The sequence below is a fragment of the Puma concolor genome, chromosome B3, assembly GCF_028749965.1.
Source record: "Puma concolor isolate L17-30 chromosome B3, mPumCon1.1.hap2, whole genome shotgun sequence".
NCBI lineage: Eukaryota > Metazoa > Chordata > Mammalia > Carnivora > Felidae > Puma > Puma concolor.
The window spans coordinates 33,806,484-33,823,403 of record NC_141672.1 but is presented as its reverse complement, the minus strand read 5'-3'; the positions used below and the strand labels follow the sequence as shown (position 1 = coordinate 33,823,403).

General features: G+C 53.1%; 1 protein-coding gene across 4 annotated transcripts in view; it reads right to left on the bottom strand.

Moving 5' to 3' along the window:
• Nucleotides 1-16,920, bottom strand: part of ACTN1 (actinin alpha 1) — a 100,681-nt gene that overhangs the window by 13,266 nt on the left and 70,495 nt on the right. For all 4 annotated transcript variants that reach the window (XM_086709436.1, XM_086709434.1, XM_086709435.1 and 1 more), the window contains exons 8-13: nucleotides 15,578-15,663; nucleotides 8,355-8,447; nucleotides 6,807-7,037; nucleotides 4,142-4,289; nucleotides 738-888; nucleotides 151-259 (exon numbers count right to left, since the gene is read on the bottom strand). In XM_086709436.1, coding sequence (XP_086565562.1) covers nucleotides 151-259; nucleotides 738-888; nucleotides 4,142-4,289; nucleotides 6,807-7,037; nucleotides 8,355-8,447; nucleotides 15,578-15,663 — 818 coding nt within the window. The remainder of the gene's footprint in view (nucleotides 1-150; nucleotides 260-737; nucleotides 889-4,141; nucleotides 4,290-6,806; nucleotides 7,038-8,354; nucleotides 8,448-15,577; nucleotides 15,664-16,920) is intronic.

Here is a 16,920-nt window from a genome sequence, read left to right as displayed (position 1 = left end):
CAAAGGAGGCGTCTCCATTAAGGCAAAGCCCAATCCAGCGCCAGGGTGAACCTTCAACAGGCCACACGGCAGGTCCAGGCAATGCAGTGGAACCTTCTGGCCCAAAGCAAAGAGGCACACAGAGCTGCCATCTCCCTCAGGGGCCCTCACCTCCAAAGCTTCCCTCCGCTTCTGGGTTAGGGCTCCCAGATTGTCCCACTGGTCACAGATCTTTTGGCACCGGGCGTTGACACTGGGTGAGTCGTAATAGTCCAGCTCACTGGAAGGGAAGAGACAGGAAGAGTCAGGTGACCCAGGTTACCTCCACGGCCTGCTCTCTTCTCCCTGGGGCTGGGGTGCGCTCCCTTTACCAAGACCTTCCATGTGTCCTCCCCCCCCAACTCCGTGGCTTTCAGAGGACCACTGGGAGATGAATGAAGGCCCGTTCTAAGGCCCCCCCTGCACCTGAGCTGGAGGCGATACAGTCTTGACCCCAATGTCCAATGGCAGGGAGTCACTGAGGCCCAGCGAGAGCTTAGAGTACACATGGTCATCCTCTGGTCCTGCACTACTTACAGGGAAGGACCAGAGGCCCTCCACGGGAAGGGTCACAGGCTCCTTCTCCACCTGGGGGATACTCAGAGTCCTCTGTATTGACGCCCTTCCCACTGGGGCACCGGCTGTACCCAGCCTCCTCACTTTTCACGGCCACGCCCCACTTCCCCCAGCAGCCCCAGCCCTCACTGGGCCTCGCATACTTGAGTTCCTGTGCGATGGCGGCAATTTGCTCCACGCGGTCCTGGTGGGCGGCGAGGTCACTCTCAAAGGCCTCATGCTTCTTGAGCAGGGCCTTGATCTCCGAGAGAGTGGCGGTCTCGTAATCCTTCTGCCGTAGCATAGCCTCTTTGCCTGGGTTCAAAGAGAGGGACACAAGGCTAAGCGGAAGCCAGGGGCCCCCATCTTCTTGGCCCCAACCATCCACCCCTTGGGACCCCAGGAGCCCCATTTCCGGGAGTACATCCCCAGAAGATGTCCACCAGATAGCTATCGATCATCTGCAGTTCGAGAAAGCAGATGTGCAACTGAACATCCCCTACGGGGCCAGGTAAGGGAAGTTACTACCTTCCATGGAACATGGTACATGTTCCATGGCCATGAGGAGCAGTTACGTACAAAGGCTGCGCAGGGCTATGCCCTATGGTATAACCAGGAAAAAACGAGCCAGGCACCTCAGGGGCACCCCATCTTTAGAGTTTCTCCAGCTATTGTTGCTAGCCCCCAGCAGCCCTGCAGGGACTCCTCCCCTGAATTAGTCTCAGTTTCTCAGCATGTCTAGTGCCCTCTGCAAATAATCCACCACTGGCCAGAATATTCCCTGTCAGGGATACTGCCCTCTCTTTAGGAGTGGGGCAGGGCTTGCATTTCTTGGATCCCTCTTTTCCAGGAGGAAATGGGATGAGAAATGAACCTCTTGGGGCTGTCACTACATGACGTCCACCAGCTGTCTCGTGAAACACCCAGTACCAGACTGGGGCTGCCCTGGCCTTGCCCACACGCCCACCTTCCACGTCTGTGTCCACCAGGGATGTTCTGCCCTGCTCAGCAAACGAAAGCTGGGCCGTGAGGCCGGAGACTGTGCCTCATGTGGCCCTCCTTCCCTTCCCTCTACTTCTCTTTCCTTTGTTTTTTTTGTTTTTTTTTTTTAAGATTTTATTTTTAAGTCATCTCTGCACCCAATGTGGGGCTCGAATTCAAGATTGTGAGATCAAGAGTCGCACGCTCCCCTGACTGAGCTAGCCAGGCACCCCTCCGCTTTCTTTTTCTTTAAGTCCAAATAATAATATGACAAGTTTAGGGGAAAAAATTACAGATGAGCCTACCTATCTACCCCTTTTCAGTCTTTCCTTATACGGAGGCTGTGGTAAGACCATAGGGTATATGTAAATTCTGTTTCCTGCTTTTCAAACATTCAGCAGTACACCATCAGAGTCTCTGCCTTGGCGCCAGCTTTGCCACGTGCCCCCTCCGGTGGCCAGCGTTCCATCACGTGGCCGAACCACCAGTGGTGTAACCACCTGCCGCCCTACCGTGTGGCATTCAGGGCCCTCGGCTTGTGCTATTATAGAGGGTCTCATGGCAACCATCCGCAGACGTGTGATTTCCCCACATTTAGGGTTAATTCTTTAGACAGTCTCAAGAATTCCTAGGTCAGCAGGCAAGAACACCGTTAGGTGGGGATGTGTGTCACCGGACTGCTTTGCCCAGGGGCTGCGCCCGCGTCTGCCGCCAGCGTGCTGGCACTTCTCATGTCCTTGCTGGCGGCTGGCCAGCTGATGGGGTCCCTGCTCTGTACCTTTCTGTGAGCGGTTCCTTGGCCCTGGAGAGGACACGATAGAAGCGCATGGGTGAACTGGTACAGTCTCCAGTATTCTGCACCATCTGTACCTACATAAAAAACTTCGTGCATGTGTGCGGGGGCGGGGGCGGGGGCAGCGACCTCACATCCTAGCGTTCTTACAACACGGAGCGAAACCCAACCTCCTCAGGCTGAGTCAAGCACACTCCCGTCTCCTACCAAGCCGGGCGGCCCCTGAGTGGCCACAGCGTACGGCTGTCCCTAATCGTCTCCAGCCTGAGATCGGAGGAGCCCAATGGAGCCCAATGGGGGAGTCTGGGGACATTGTGCCCCAGCAGCCAATAGGATCTGCCGCAGGGGCTCCAGCCGAAGTGGCTGCAGAACCCTAGGAGGTGGGTGGCGTGGATTCTTCTCCAGCCCTGGCCCAGGTTCTGAGGAAAAGACGATTCCACGTGTGATTCTCTCTCTTTGGAGTTAACTTCGGCCGTCAACAAGCAAACACCAGACATGGCCCCAAATGCCTCTGAGTTGGAGTAATGGAAACACACTTGTGCTAACAGGGAAAAGGCTCTAGGTCACTATAATTGGGGGCCAGAAGGCAGTGGAGGAAGAATATCCAGGGCTGCCATTTACTGAGTACATTCTACGTGCCATGCACTAATCTAAGCATAAAAGGTACTTGTGATACTTATGCCTACAACGATCCTACGAGGTGGTATGCTGAGTTGAACAGTGTCCCCCAAAACTCACGTCAACCCAGAACCTCAGAATCTGGGCTTATTTGAAAATAAAGTCTCAGGGCACCTGGGTGGCTCAGTCGGGTTAAGCGTCTGACTCTGGATTTCGGCTCAGGTCATGACCTCAATGTTTGTGAGTTTGAGCCCCACATCGGGCTCTGTGCTGAGAGTGTAGAGCCTGCCTGGGATTCTCTCTCTTCCTCTCTCTGTCCCTTCCCACCCCCCTCAAAAATAAATAAATAAGCATTAGAAAAAAAAAAAAAGGAAAAAGAAAACAGGGTCTTTGTAGATGCAATTAGTTAAGATGAGGTCATGTGAGATTAGGGAGGCGAATAAATCCAATGACTGGTGTCTTTATTAGCAAAGGAAAGAGAAATTCTGTCACTGAGACGTAGAAGCAGCCATGTGGGGACGGAGACAGGGACTGAACTAAGTCAGTGACACCAAGGATGGCCAGCAACCCCAGACGCCAGGAAGCAGCACAGATGGCCTCCGGCTCAGAGCCTCCAGAAGGCATCAATTCTGCCGACGCTTTCCCTTAGAACCCCTCCTGACCTGTGAGAGAACACGTTTCTGTTAAGCCAGCCAGTGTGTGGTCATTTGTTCTGGTGGCCCTAGGAAGCTAACACAGGAGAGGACACACGATCATCTGCATGTTACAGAAGTTGCTGGTCCAAATGTACTCTGCTTCTAGGTGGTAGAGTCGGGATTCGAACCCCAACCTAACGGACTCAGGGAAGAAGAAATCATCACGGTGACAAGAACCATCAACAAATTACACATACACAGCATCGTACCATGCCAGGAACTCTTCTCGATGCTTCAGATGTAGTAATCCATCAAATTCTCATAAACCTATGAAGTTGATACTCTGATTATCCCCACTTTGCAGACGAGGAAACTGAGGCAACCAAAGGGCTGATGAACTTGTCTAACATCGAGCAACCAGTGAGACACAAGGCAGAACAAACCAAAGAGCAGGAGAGAAAGGAGTCGTGGCCTGGCAGTTCAGTCAGCGGAGCACGAGGGTCAGAACCCTCCAGGAGGCAGGAGGTCAGGCTGGCCTTACCGTCCGTCCAGGCCTCGTGGATGGAGGCTTTCTGCCGGAATTTCTCTGCCAGGTGGTCGAGCCGCTCCAGCCTCCGGATCTCGTTCAGCAGCCACTCCTCATAGCCCTTCTCTGCCTGCTCTAGGCAGCCCCAGGCATTGTTGATGTCCTGTAGGGATGAGAGGCATGGGGTCAGCCCCACCTGGCCCCCAAGACCCGCAGAGCTGCCCCAAGCCTTCTGGAAGAAGCCCCTTTCCCATCTCAGTTGTACCCACCCAGCCCTCTACTGGTGTTAACCTGGGCTTTTGGATACCAGGCCTCCCGGGCAGGGAGTGAGGCCCAAGTCCACGTGGGCCACCCAGCTATTGGGCTGTGGGTGTGCAGCCCTGTGAAGAGCCCAAGGCCCTCTGTGACCCAGGATTCTGGCCAATCAAAGAGGCTGGAGGGCCAGCCAGTGGAAAAGAACAATAACTGAATGAAGCAAGCAGGCATGGGAACCTCACGGCCTCCCCACATTTCTGGATCTGTTCATGGGCTCTGGGCAGTAGCCTGGAGCCTGCAGGGACCCTGGCCTGGGCGAGCTGGCCATGCACCTGAGGACAGTGACGGCTGCTGAGTACAACCCACAGCCCTTCAGGCAGGGAGCCACCCACCGGGTCGTCTCTACAATTAGTACAAGCGTGCCCGCTGGGCACATGTGGGCTGAAGCCAGCCTGCCCGCCACCTGGGGCCCAGGGGACAGGCCGCATCTACCCAGAGGGGGCACTTCTAACTCGCACAGAACACCCTCTGGTCAGCTGAGGCTCTGGCCACCTAAAAGCTGCAGATGCAGCCTGGAATCTATAAAAAGACTGCACTTTTCCAAAGTGCATACACAATGGAAAGGGCCTATTTCTTTCCTCCAGATTCCCTGGGATCCTGCCGGCTTCCAATGCTGTTTGCTGGCTTGGCCGTTCCCTGACCTTCCCTTTTATGTCCATGCCTTCTCATGATTTCTCATTTTGAAGGCCAAAAGCTCTATCTTGGTGGGTTTTTAAATTTTCTTTTGCATGTTTGTCTGTCTCATAACATTTCTCCCTGAGTCTGAGAGAGGGCAAGAAGGAAGGGGAAATAACATAAGTAACATAAATGAAGATAATTTAACAACTTGGAAAGCCATTCACAATATCATTTTAGTTGGGTTTTTAAAATATTTTTTAATGTTTTATTTACTTTTGTGAGAGAGAGGGAGAGAGAGAGAGAACACAAGTGGGGAGGGGCAGAGAAAGAGACACACACACACAATCTGAAGCAGGCTCCAGGCTCTGAGCTGTCAGCACAGAGCCCGACATGGGGCTTGAACTCGTGAACAGTGAGATCATGACCTGAGCTAAAGTTGGATGCTTAAGCTACTGAGCCACCCAGGCACCCCTTAGTTTTTTTTTTTTTTTTTTTTTTAAGCAGCTTATTAAGTAAAACATGCTTTAGAATTCCCTTAAAAATCATATTTACGTAGGGCGCCTGGGTGGCTCACTTCGTTAAGTGTCCAACTCCTTTTTTTTTTCCAAGTTTATTTTATTTCTTTTTGAGACAGAGACAGTGCAAGAAGGACAGAGGGAGAGGGAGAGAGAGAGAATCCCAAGCAGACTCCACACTGTCAGTGTGGAGCCAGATGCAGGGCTCGCAAACCATGAGATCATGACCTGAGCCGAAATCAAGAACTGGACAGTTAACTGACTGAGCCACCCAGGCGCCCCAAGTGTCTTCTGACTTCGGCTCAGGTCATGATCTCAAGGGATTTGTGAGATTAAGCCCCACATCCGCTCCGTGCTGATGACCCAGAGCCTGCTTGGGATTCTCCCTCCTCTCTTTCTCTGCCCCTCCCTCCACTTGTACTCTTTATCTCTCAAAATAAATACATTTAAAAAAAAATCCTATTTACATAGACTAAAAGAATCTTTTCCAAAAAACACTTTATTTCAAAAAACATTTTTAAGTTGATATTGGATAGTTACGATTATGAGTAATTTCTATTTTCTGTATTTAGCAGATTTGTATCTTTGAAATATCCTACCAAAAAAAAAAAAAAAAAAACCACCAACTCATTACTTGTTTAAGGTAACACATTTTTTTTTAAGTGCTTAAAAAAGATTTTACAGAGGGGCACCTGGGTGGCTCAGTTGGTTGAGAATCTGACTCTTGGTTTGGGCTCAGGTCATGATCCCAAGGTCGTGGGCTCAAGCCCCGGGTCAGCTTGGCACTTAAGAGTGGAGCCTGCTTATGATTCTTTCTCCCCTTGTCTCTCTCTCTGCCCCTCCCCTGCTCATGCTCACATCCCCTCTCTCTCTCTCTCAAATAAATAAAGTAATAAAATGTTTAAAAAAGTAAAAATCACCCTAATTGCTACTGAATTATGCCCTCTTTGGTTCAATATGTCAAGAAGCACTTAGTTTGCAGAGATGCTTTTCTAAGGTGGGGGGAGGGGGTGCTGGGAGGCCCAGGTGGATATTCAGGGGTCTGGCAGGACAGGTCTGACCTGGGATGGTCAGGAGACAGGGGGCTTGAGTCTGGGTGGCAATCTGGAAGGGAGAAACGATTTCTGGAACAGCGTATGCAGGTGGAAGGAAGCCTGTCCTGCCCTGTCCTGCCCTGTCCCGCCCACAGTGCCGCATTCGGCCGGGAGCAGCTCCAGCTTCCCGGCGCTCACCGAGACCATCCTGCCCTCGGAGGGCATGAAGGCGGGCCGGTTGCTGAGGCGCAGCTTGGTCTGCAGTGTGTTGAAGTTGATCTCCAGCTGGCACTTCTCCTGCACCTTGGGTGGCTTGTGCAGACGCCGGTAGTCCCGGAAGTCCTCCAGCTTCTGCTGCATGGCGTGCATGGTGTTCTCCGGCACCCGGTTCTCCAGCCATGGGATGGTGCGGCGGATCCACTCCAGCAGCTGGGGGGAGGGGCACGCGGAGGGCGTGAGGATGCTGGGAGGGGGGCCCGGGGCTGCCTCCCTTCCCTCCTACGGCCTTTGGGCCCCTTCCCTGACAGGGGGAGCCGGGGGATGTCTCTCCTGACAGTATGTCCTGTCCCAGCTACCACTCCCCGGCAGTAGAGGCCAGGCTCCAGGAGAGTCACAGGCTTCATGCAGCCTGGCCACCAGCCTCTTCTCTGCCAGGGGAAGGAGTTAACTCAAGCTCTGCCCAAGGAAGAACCATGGACATGGTAGGAAGTCAGCCAGACCAGGAGACCCGAGCTCTGGGTCCAGCCCCACCAGCTGGCTGGGCCTCGGTGTCCTCTGTCCCGGGGAGGTAACAACCATAACAGCCGCTTCCTGAGGCCCTTGTCACCCGGGATCTAGAATTCTGGAATGTGGGCCTCTGACTCAAAAAGGAAGAGGCTGGCTTCTGGGGCACAGGCAGGGAACAGCCTGGATGAGGTGATGACAGTGGAGAAAGTGGAGGAGGAGTGGAATGGGTGACAGGAAACAGAACGAGCACCTGCAAGGTGCCAGCGTGTCCCCCAGACGGACTCATCGGAATGAGGATTGGGATCCCATGGGGTTCTGTGCTGTGACTCCTGCCCCAGGTTACAGAGAGGTAAACCGAGGCGCCGTGAGGTTATGTGACTTGCCAAGGTGACCAAGCTGGAATGGCAGAGCTGGGCTTACACCTGGCACCTGCGTTCTTACTATGCTGGGATGGCAGATCCATCAAGAGGCTGGGCTGAGCTGTTCAGAAGGCTGAATTCTTTTAAGCAAGTGGAGCCCTACCCCAAATATAGTCAACGGCAGAACAGCAAACCCAGCCCTGTCTCCTCCTGTCCCCTGGGTGGGCCCAGCTGCTTAGCGAGCCTGAGGCAGCACTGATCCCATCTCCAGATCACATCCTCTCAGAACCAGGCATACTGTTTTTCTAGGCCAAGTGACTCACAGAACAACAGTATACCAGGCTAGAAAGGCCCTTGAGATCCCTTGGCTTAGCTCTCACTCGGCAAGGGGAAAAAAACCCAAGACCCAGAGAGGTGAAAAGTTTCCCGGGCTCACTGTTTGTTGGCAAGAAACACAGCCTACGACTCGGCTTTCTGGAGCCTAGAGATGAGCCCCACCTCTGCCCTGGGTCAGCTGTGCCGGGACCAAGGACTACGCCCAGCCTGGGACTGTACCCCAGGGATGGGTCTGGAGGTACAGGCTCTGGGGGCTCCCTCTTCTCCCGGGGTGGGGTAGCAGAGCCCTGCCGGAGCCAGCTGGGGGAACTCAAGAGGTACCCACATCGCTGGCCAGCTTCTCATAGTCTTCCATAAGCTGCTCGTTCTCCTGGTTGACGGCCAACACCTTGCAGATGCGATTGGCTGCTGTCTCCGCCTGGCAACAAGAAAGGGCGTTGGGTGTCATGGTCAGCCCTGGGCAGCAGGAGCTCCCGCCCTGCAGCTCTACCGGCAGGAAGTCAGCCCCTGAGGCTTTCAGTCCACATCCTCCTCCTCATCCTCTGCCAGCCCATGCCGGGTCCCACAGGTCAAGTGAGCCCGAAGAGAGATCTTGGTGGCTGAACCGGGGCCCTTGGAGAAGGACCAGAGTTTGAGGCCAACCATGCACGTTGGGAAGTAACTAATGTGATGACTGATACAGTCAAAACGGTCAGCTCAGGTAAAGAGGGCGGAAAAATTCATGCCAAGCCTACAATCCCAAGTGGAGGCCCTGGGGTCCCCAAGGCTCAGGCTCTCAGGTTGGATTTGCCAGGATCTTAGGAGATGCAGGTATTCAAACCTGGGAGTCCAGAATAAGGTGCTGACTGAGAAACAAAGGGGCCTACAGAATCTGCTCCTGGCTCAAAGCCCAAAGAACATTAGAGAAGACTCAGGGACCCCTACTGCATGAAGGACAAGACTTCAGGATCAAGCCAGCATGCACAGAATGTCCAGAAAGCTGGGCACTGGCACCTCTGGGAAAGCGGAGGCCTCATGCTCAGTGAGTGCCGGGCAAACAGACACAGGACACAGGTTTTGGCAACAAGAGGACTGAAAGGAAATCAGATGCAAAGGCCCGGAAACTCCAGGGACACCACCTTCTTGGGCCATGGAAGGCACCGTGGACTTAACACCAGCAAGGGCCAGGTGGTCCTAAACCACCAGGAGCTCAGGTAACCTTTAAATTCATCTGTTTTCTTGTGTACATCATAACCCAACTCCAAGGGGAGGGGAACTCAAAGCCTTTTTGGGGTCTTGGGATAGAAAGACAGCCTGGGAGTAGGAGCAGATAATGCCTATTAGAGAAGGGTGAGCCTACAGATGACAAGGGTTTAGGGGATAGAAAGATGGGACCTCACAACTGGTTGATGAACAAGGCAAAATGGGTTTTGACTGCTGCAAGATAAACTGAGGCTAGGCATGAAGAAGAACTTCCTGAGAATGAGGGTGCTTTGAACTGAGAAGGAGTAATTAAAATGTAAATGTTTTTTCTTTGCAAAACTTTTCAAATAGGATACACAGCCACCAAATCCCGTGATTGGGAGTGGCTGCTGGGATAGGGGGGGCGTGCAGAATGAGGTCAGCATAAAGGTCTTTCCAAACTCAAAGTCAGGAGATCACACCCCCCGCCCCAGGCAAGGTGTTAGAGCAGGTAGGCCTCCACCAGGCAACTGGGAATGGCTAGAGGGCCTCCAAGATGGGCACTTTGAGTCTTGGGTCTCAAGAAACTGAGGCAAGGAGTCACATCCTTAGACCTTCACCCCCCTGCCCTCTGACCTAACTCTGCCCTGGAGATGCCACGACCATTTCTTCCATGGAGCTCTTGATTGATTGTCCTTCCTCTTAAGAACCAACAAGTAACCACAGGGAATACCAAAAGGTGACAAGGAGAGATATTCTTTCCTGGAGACTGTGCCAGAAGACGTGGGGCCCTTGGAAAGAGCAAGGTCATGGGAAACATGCCAATGTGCCCCATGAAGAGGGCTGGGGGTAGCAATCTGCCTGAAGCGACCAGGGCCACTTCCTGTGAAGGCCGGGGAAGGGGACACAGGGGCCAGTGGTCTCTGTGCTGACATAAGTAAGCTATGCCCAGCATGCTGACCAAGTGGGTAAGAATCAGAGGTGGCCACGCATCATAGGCAAGAAGCAGCTGCCACCGTGATGTCTCATGGATAAAGCCCTCCTTGGCCTCGTTACCCCGACGCATCTTGAAATCCTGGGCTCAGTGGTCATAAGCTTTGACTTGTGTGTCAGTCGGTCAAACTGGCAGACTGAGTGAGGCCTGCGTTCATGGGATTTTAGGAGATAATCCATTGAGCCTCAGGAGCCTCGCCCATCCGCAGAGCCTGTTGACGGACTGTTCTAGGATCAACAGAGGCTCCTTTTGGATGCCGTCTGGGGGACGTTCCCAAGTGGGCCACCTGGGGACTTTTTGCAGAGACCCACCTCTTTCCCAAGCTTGCGGCTCAGCCTGCCCCACTCCTAGGTGGCTTCACCAGCAGAGACTGAGAAAACCACTCATTATAACCAGGAAATCTGTTTTTGGAAAGAAAGCACGGGCATCATGGAACAAGAGAGCTTTCCTTAAGAGAGCTGTCTGCAAACTCCATCTGGATTGCCTCTGCCCTCGAGGGACAGCCCAGCTTCCACGGTTACCTTTAGGAAGGAAGCAGACTCCTGGAACCCAGATTTAACGTTAGGGGGAAAAAAAAAAAAGTAGAAACCTCAAGACCTTGACCCATCTCTTTCACTCACTGCTTAACTCCCTCCCCCAGGCTGGCAGTCTCACCCTTTACAAGGTTCCTTTACAAAGAAGGGTTCAGTCATCCACCACCACCAGCCCAGGAGGTCACAGAGACCACGCAGGAAAGACCAATGTGGTAAGGCCTGAAGGACATAATCCCTGGGGTGGAAGGCAAGCGGGACTCTTGAGCATGGGACCCAGGCTTACCCTAGCATCCCACTTTCTAGTTTTCTAGAAACTGTTTCTTCCGTGGCCACATGAACGCCATCACCATGAGGGATTTAGGAGAGAGGTACTTAGCACCACCAGCTCCTAAAGAGACTGCCAAAGGAGAGATTTGTTCTAGGGGAGGAAAGATTCATTCTCTGAGAGAAACAGAAATTGAAACGCCATCAGAAAAACAACCGTAGGAGAGTCCTGACCTCGGGCAGTTCCTGCAAGAGGAGATGGGCTGTTCCGGAACCCAAGAAGCAAAACCAGAGTGCCCAGGCCTTTCTGATGTTGGCAGAATTTGCACAAGGGGTGTAAGCGTAAATATCGTAAATGGGCTGAGAAAATATTTTGTAACACTAGGCAAAAGGATTACTTCTAAACACACACACACAAAAGGGAGACTTCTAGAAATCTGCATTTGCCTTCCCTTGGTTTATATTTTCATGACTTACTTTAAGTTATATTATTATACAGCTTAACACAGAACAATCTGTTTGGCTTTATATTAGTAGCTTTTTTTTTTAGGTTATGGACTCTTATTCCTGGAGTACTAATAACTTAGCTATCCCAACTGAAACTCTGCTATCCCAGAGCCACACTGCTGTGCTAACACGCAGCATCGAACTCGCTGGTACAAGGTAGTTAATTAAGGTAACATCTAACACCCAAATGTGGCCAAATGACGCACAATGGCTCTGCCACCCACAAGCCACAGATTCACATGAATGCCACAAAAATGTCATCTGTGACCTTTTTAGTCGAGAATTTCCCAAATCTATCTAGAATTGCCCATTTCCTTCCTCCCACAGCCTAGCCTCTCCCTGTGCCTAAGTCAGCACCCAGCCCCAGTACCCCTGCCAGCCAGGCCCGCAGGCAAAGCCTGCTCCCCGTCTCTGGCTCCCCCTGTGCTCCTCACCCCAGGCAGAGGACCAGGGCTAACTCGCTGTCCCCTCACAGGCTGACCTGTGACACCTCGAAGCTGTCACACAAGCTGTGACCGCCTTCCTGATCTTTGCCGCACTTTCACTTGAGGACCCCTACTCCACCCTTAAGACCCCCAAGACCAGGTGCCTCCTGTTCAAGAAAGCCTCCGTGTGGTGCAGCCCCGTGGCCCTCCCCCCCTGCCCGTCCCCTGCTCAGGCCCACAGCACAGCAGGCACTGACTAGACCGCAGCCATTGCTGGCTTCCAGGTTTCAGGGTTTCCCCAGATGGACCATAATCCTTCAAGGGCACAAATGGCTGTTTCCTTCCCTTAGGAGATTCACGATGTGACAAAAGCAAGCAAGGGGCCAAACGAAGAGATGCAAACGTCACCATCTACTCCTGAAAGCATCCAGAAACACCTGCAGCAGATCTAGCCTGTGCTTTAAATGGCTGTTTCTCCAACATTCCCAATAGACCGTGAACTTTAAGGCACAAACTACATAAACAAAAATCTGGTGCTTTCTGTTGATTCTGAATCGACGCGGGGGACGAGGAGGGCAAAGGAAAACTGAGAAAGAGTCAGAACCCAAACCAACATGTCAAACAGAAGTCGGTCCTCACCTGACAAGGAAAACCAACGACGCGCCCCTGTGTGGGTGCGTGGACGGCCACACGCGCGCGCACACGCATGCACACGCGTGTACACGTGTGCACGCGTGTGCATGCATGTGTATACCATCGTATGGTGCATGCATGTATTACTGAGCATGGGTTTCAGAATATGGCCCTCCACTGGCATCAGACACGGAGACAGTGAAGACACGAAGAGTGTGTGAGTCGGAATGAATCGTCCTTCTTCCAAGGAGAGGAGGAAGCTTCCCCTCCCCCTGGTCTCCTTGGCTCTAAGCAGTTGCCTGAATCCTTAGAAGTGGTTACGGGCAACTCTAGGAGAGGCCCCCGACCCAGGACATGAGGTGAACGCCACCGCCCCCCCCGCCCCCAGCCCCACACTGGTGACCTTGTCCTCGAATGTGGACAAAAGGAGTGTGAAATGGTTGCAACAAGGATGAGAGGGAGGGAAGAGGGGCGTGGGGAGAGGTGGTATGAGATCTGGGAGGGAGAAAAGCAGGCTGCTAATGCACACGCACATATGCACACGCACGTGCACACACTCTCGCACACGCACGCACACACTCCCGTCCGAGCATTATCATCAGCCAGGACACAGGGAAGGCCAGTGTCGGCAGGCATGAAGCCCAGCAGAGGACCCCTGGAGGGGCAGGGGACAGAGAGGAGGAGCTGGAAAACCCCAGAGCAGAGAGCAGTCTAGCTACAGAGGCGGGCAAGCAGGCCCTCTGTGGTTATCAGGGCTGGGGGGGGGGGCCCACCAAGGAAGGGGACAGATGCTGCTCACAACCTGGCTGACAGGTGGGGGCTCAGAGGGGCCAAAAGAAGTTGACGAGAGAGCAGCAGCAGAGGTGGGACAGAGGGAAACAGGAGGAAGCAAGAGGCAGGCCAGAGAGGAGGTTGGAGGGGGCTGGGGATCCTGGGAGGGCTAGGACACCTGTGAGTCACGGAAGCCTCCACGAGGGGCAGCTCTCCCGTCTCAGTGCCAGTGAGGCCTGCAAGGAAGGCGAGGAGGGTTCTGGTGCCCGTCCAGCCAGGGGACAGGGTTGCTACAAGCCCACGTGCCTCTGTGTAACTTTTTAAAGGCACCTCTTCCCAAGGCATTCCTATTGGAAAACTGTCATACTGATCTGTTAGAGAATATTGTTACTGCCATCTGCAGGATTCCTTCGGTAACAAATATCCAAATCTCCACGGTCTATGGTGCACACATGGCAGGCTTGTGGAGTGCGCAACCTGAACCACGTCCACGGCAGGCCTGGTTGGGAAGGGCTCTGAGCCTCTGGCCTGGACACCAGGGAGAAGGCAGGAAGGCTTCTCCCTGCCCTGTCTGCTGGGTAATTTGAAAGGATGGTTGTGACTGAGCGGGAAGGAGAGAAAATGAAGGGGTCCTGAATGTTTAAGGGAATAGTTAGGAAGCATAGCCCAGAGCCATATCGCTTGGGATAAGGGCTCTTGACTCAGGGTCCAGGGAAGGAGCTGAGACCACGAGCTTCTTTCCCATCTGTGACCTCCACTAAGCCCAGTGTGCATGGTCAGAGACACAAGGGGCCATCCAGAGGCTGGGGCTCTCTGGCGTCTTCAACCGGCCAAGGTTCAGAGAGCACCCTGCCCTCCTACAAGAGGAGGAGGGGCTGCAGCCCCACGGACTGCTGCCGGAGCATCCAGGGAGGAAGGAAGAGGTGGGCGGAGGGCGGCAGGGAGAGCGGGCGAGGCCGAGGGAGAGCTCACCTTCTGCGCACCCAAGAAGGCGTGGCAGTGACATGAAACATTAGGTCACATGGCCTTCCCATCCTTAGCGTGCCTACACATCTGCACAGAGAAGGAGAAGAGGTTGAGAGTAGAAAGGGAGCAGCAGCACAGAATAAACCCAAACAGCCGTGGCGGACAGGGAGAATGCAAGACAGACGCACAGACAGCAGATGAGGGAACGGGCAGAGAGAGACGAAATGAGATGGTGGGAGGAGAGAAGGGTGAGGAGGTGGAGGGCACAGGCTGAGACAGGAAAGGGAGAGAGAGAGCAGAGGGGAAGGCTGGGCAGAGGTGGGAGGGGGGAGCACCCCCATCATGCATTTGGAGACAGGTCACTGAGACTCCATGCGGAGGGTGGGAAATTGGCCTGAGCACATCCAACCTGATGTGACAGGTCCACGGCTCGACACCGTGAAGGCCCAGCCTGTGGTCCTGTCAACCTGCATGTTGTGTTTCCAGGGTCCTGCCTGTGAGTGGGGTCTGGGAGAGAGGCTTCTGCTGCCTGAGCTAAGCCTGGTAACAAAAATATCCAGCGCTCTTTAGTTGTGGTACCCTTGTGCAGTGTGCAACCCGCACAACTGGACTTTCAACTCAGGCCTCCCTGAGCAAAACTGGGCCGGGACATTTGAAGGGGGCTCACAGAGGCCCACTTCCTCCCATCCCCCTCCAAGGGGCTGTGCTTATGTCTGTAAATACAGCATGCAGAGTGACCCCACATGTGGGTCCCCGGCAGGATACAGAAGGCATCAGGGCCCGAAAAAAAAGCTGTGGACAGATTTGCTACATCATGCCCATGAGTGGGAGAAAGGTGGGGGCTTCACGACACCTTTGCAAAACAGGTCAGTGAGGACAGGAGATGCCTCCCTAAGGGAAGCCCGGCTGCTGTGTTAAAAAGCCTGTGGCTTCAACAAAGGTGGGCGCGGAGGGACTGCTGCCTACTGCAGCTTCCAGGAGTCCAGAACCCCCAGGCTGATTCCACACATGCAGCTCTTCCTGCTCAAGCCAGCCCTCTGGGCCCCAGAAGGCGAGCTCGAGCCCAGTCCTCTCAGAGACTGCAGGGGAAGAGGAGAAGAGGAACAGAGGGGCAGGGCGGGAGAGGAGCCGAGCGAGAGCAGCACGCCGCGTTGGCACCGGGAGCTAACTCTACCAGAGAGACGCGCCATCCAGACCCTGCTGCCAGGGAGAGGCGGCGGGGGCGGGGGCGCATGGTTTGGGTCCCGGCCCGAGGTGTGCTGCACAAGGAAGGAGGGGAAGGGGGGGCGGGTACCTTCTGGGCTCCGGAGAAGGCATGGTAGAAGCTGGACACGTAAGTCATGATGGCCTTCTCATCCGGTCGGGCGGTTCCGACGATGTCTGTCAAGAAAAATCTGGAGTTAAGAGCCAGCTGGCGAACACATGATGCACTTCCTGATGTGATGCGGAAAGAAGCTTGCAGAATCACCAAGTCTTCTGGGCCACAGGCTGAGCCTGAATCTCACCAGCTTCTGGGCTCAGCTTCTTTCCGCTTACAGGAACATGAGAGGTAGAGGGAGGAGAGAAACAGTGACCCAAGGAAGCAAACAACAAACCCAGAATGAGGAACATTCCATGAGCAGCTGGTCCCGTCTGTGCAACAAGTTTCACGGCAGGAATAAAAAAGGGATGAAGGAAGGAGGGAAGTACTACAGATTGGAAAAGACATAAGAAATAGAACTAAACGCCATGTGCAGACCTTATCTGGATCCTGGTTAAAACAAACCAACTCAAGGGGCACCTGGGTGGCTCAGTCAGTTAAGCGTCCGACTTTGGCTCAGGTCATGATCTCACGGTCCGTGAGTTTGAGCCCTGCATCTGGCTCCGTGCTGACAGTGTGGAGCCTGCTTCGAATTCTCTCTCTCTCCCTCTCTCTCTGTCCCTCTTGCACTCTCTCTCTCTCAAAATAAATAAAATAAACTTGAAATTAAAAAAAGGAGTTGGACACTTAACCAACTGAGCCACCCAGGTGCCCTACATAAATATGATTTTTAAGGGAATTCTAAAGTATCTTTTTTTTTAAATGCTGCTTAAAAAAAAAAAAACAAAAAAAAAAACTAAGGGGTGCCCGGGTGGCTCAGTACCTTAAGCATCTGACTTTAGCTCAGGTCATGATCTCACTGTTCAGGAGTTCGAGCCCCATGTCGGGCTCTGTGCTGATAGCTCAGAGCTTGGAGCCTGCTTCAGATTCTGTGTCTCCCTCTCTCGCTGCCCTGCTTGTGCTGTGTCTCTCTCTCTCTCTCTCAAAAATTAAAAAAAATAAAAATAAAAAACAAAATAATAAAACTCTAAAAAGAAACAATTGGGGAAATTTGACTTTGAATTAGGCAGTCAATATAGCAAGGATTTACAGTCGCCTTCCTAGGCATGACATTTGTTTTATGGTTACGTAAGAATATTTTTAAGGTATGTGGTGGTGAAATGCTGTGATGTCTGGGATTTATTTGATAATATTCCAATGAAGAAAACAAAAGGGAAAAAAAGTGACAAAATCTAATTGTTTTATCTATATGCTGGGTAAATGGAAGTTCCTACTCTATCCCCCTGCTTTTGCATATATTTGAAAATGGCCCCAGACACACATTGTCACAAACTATC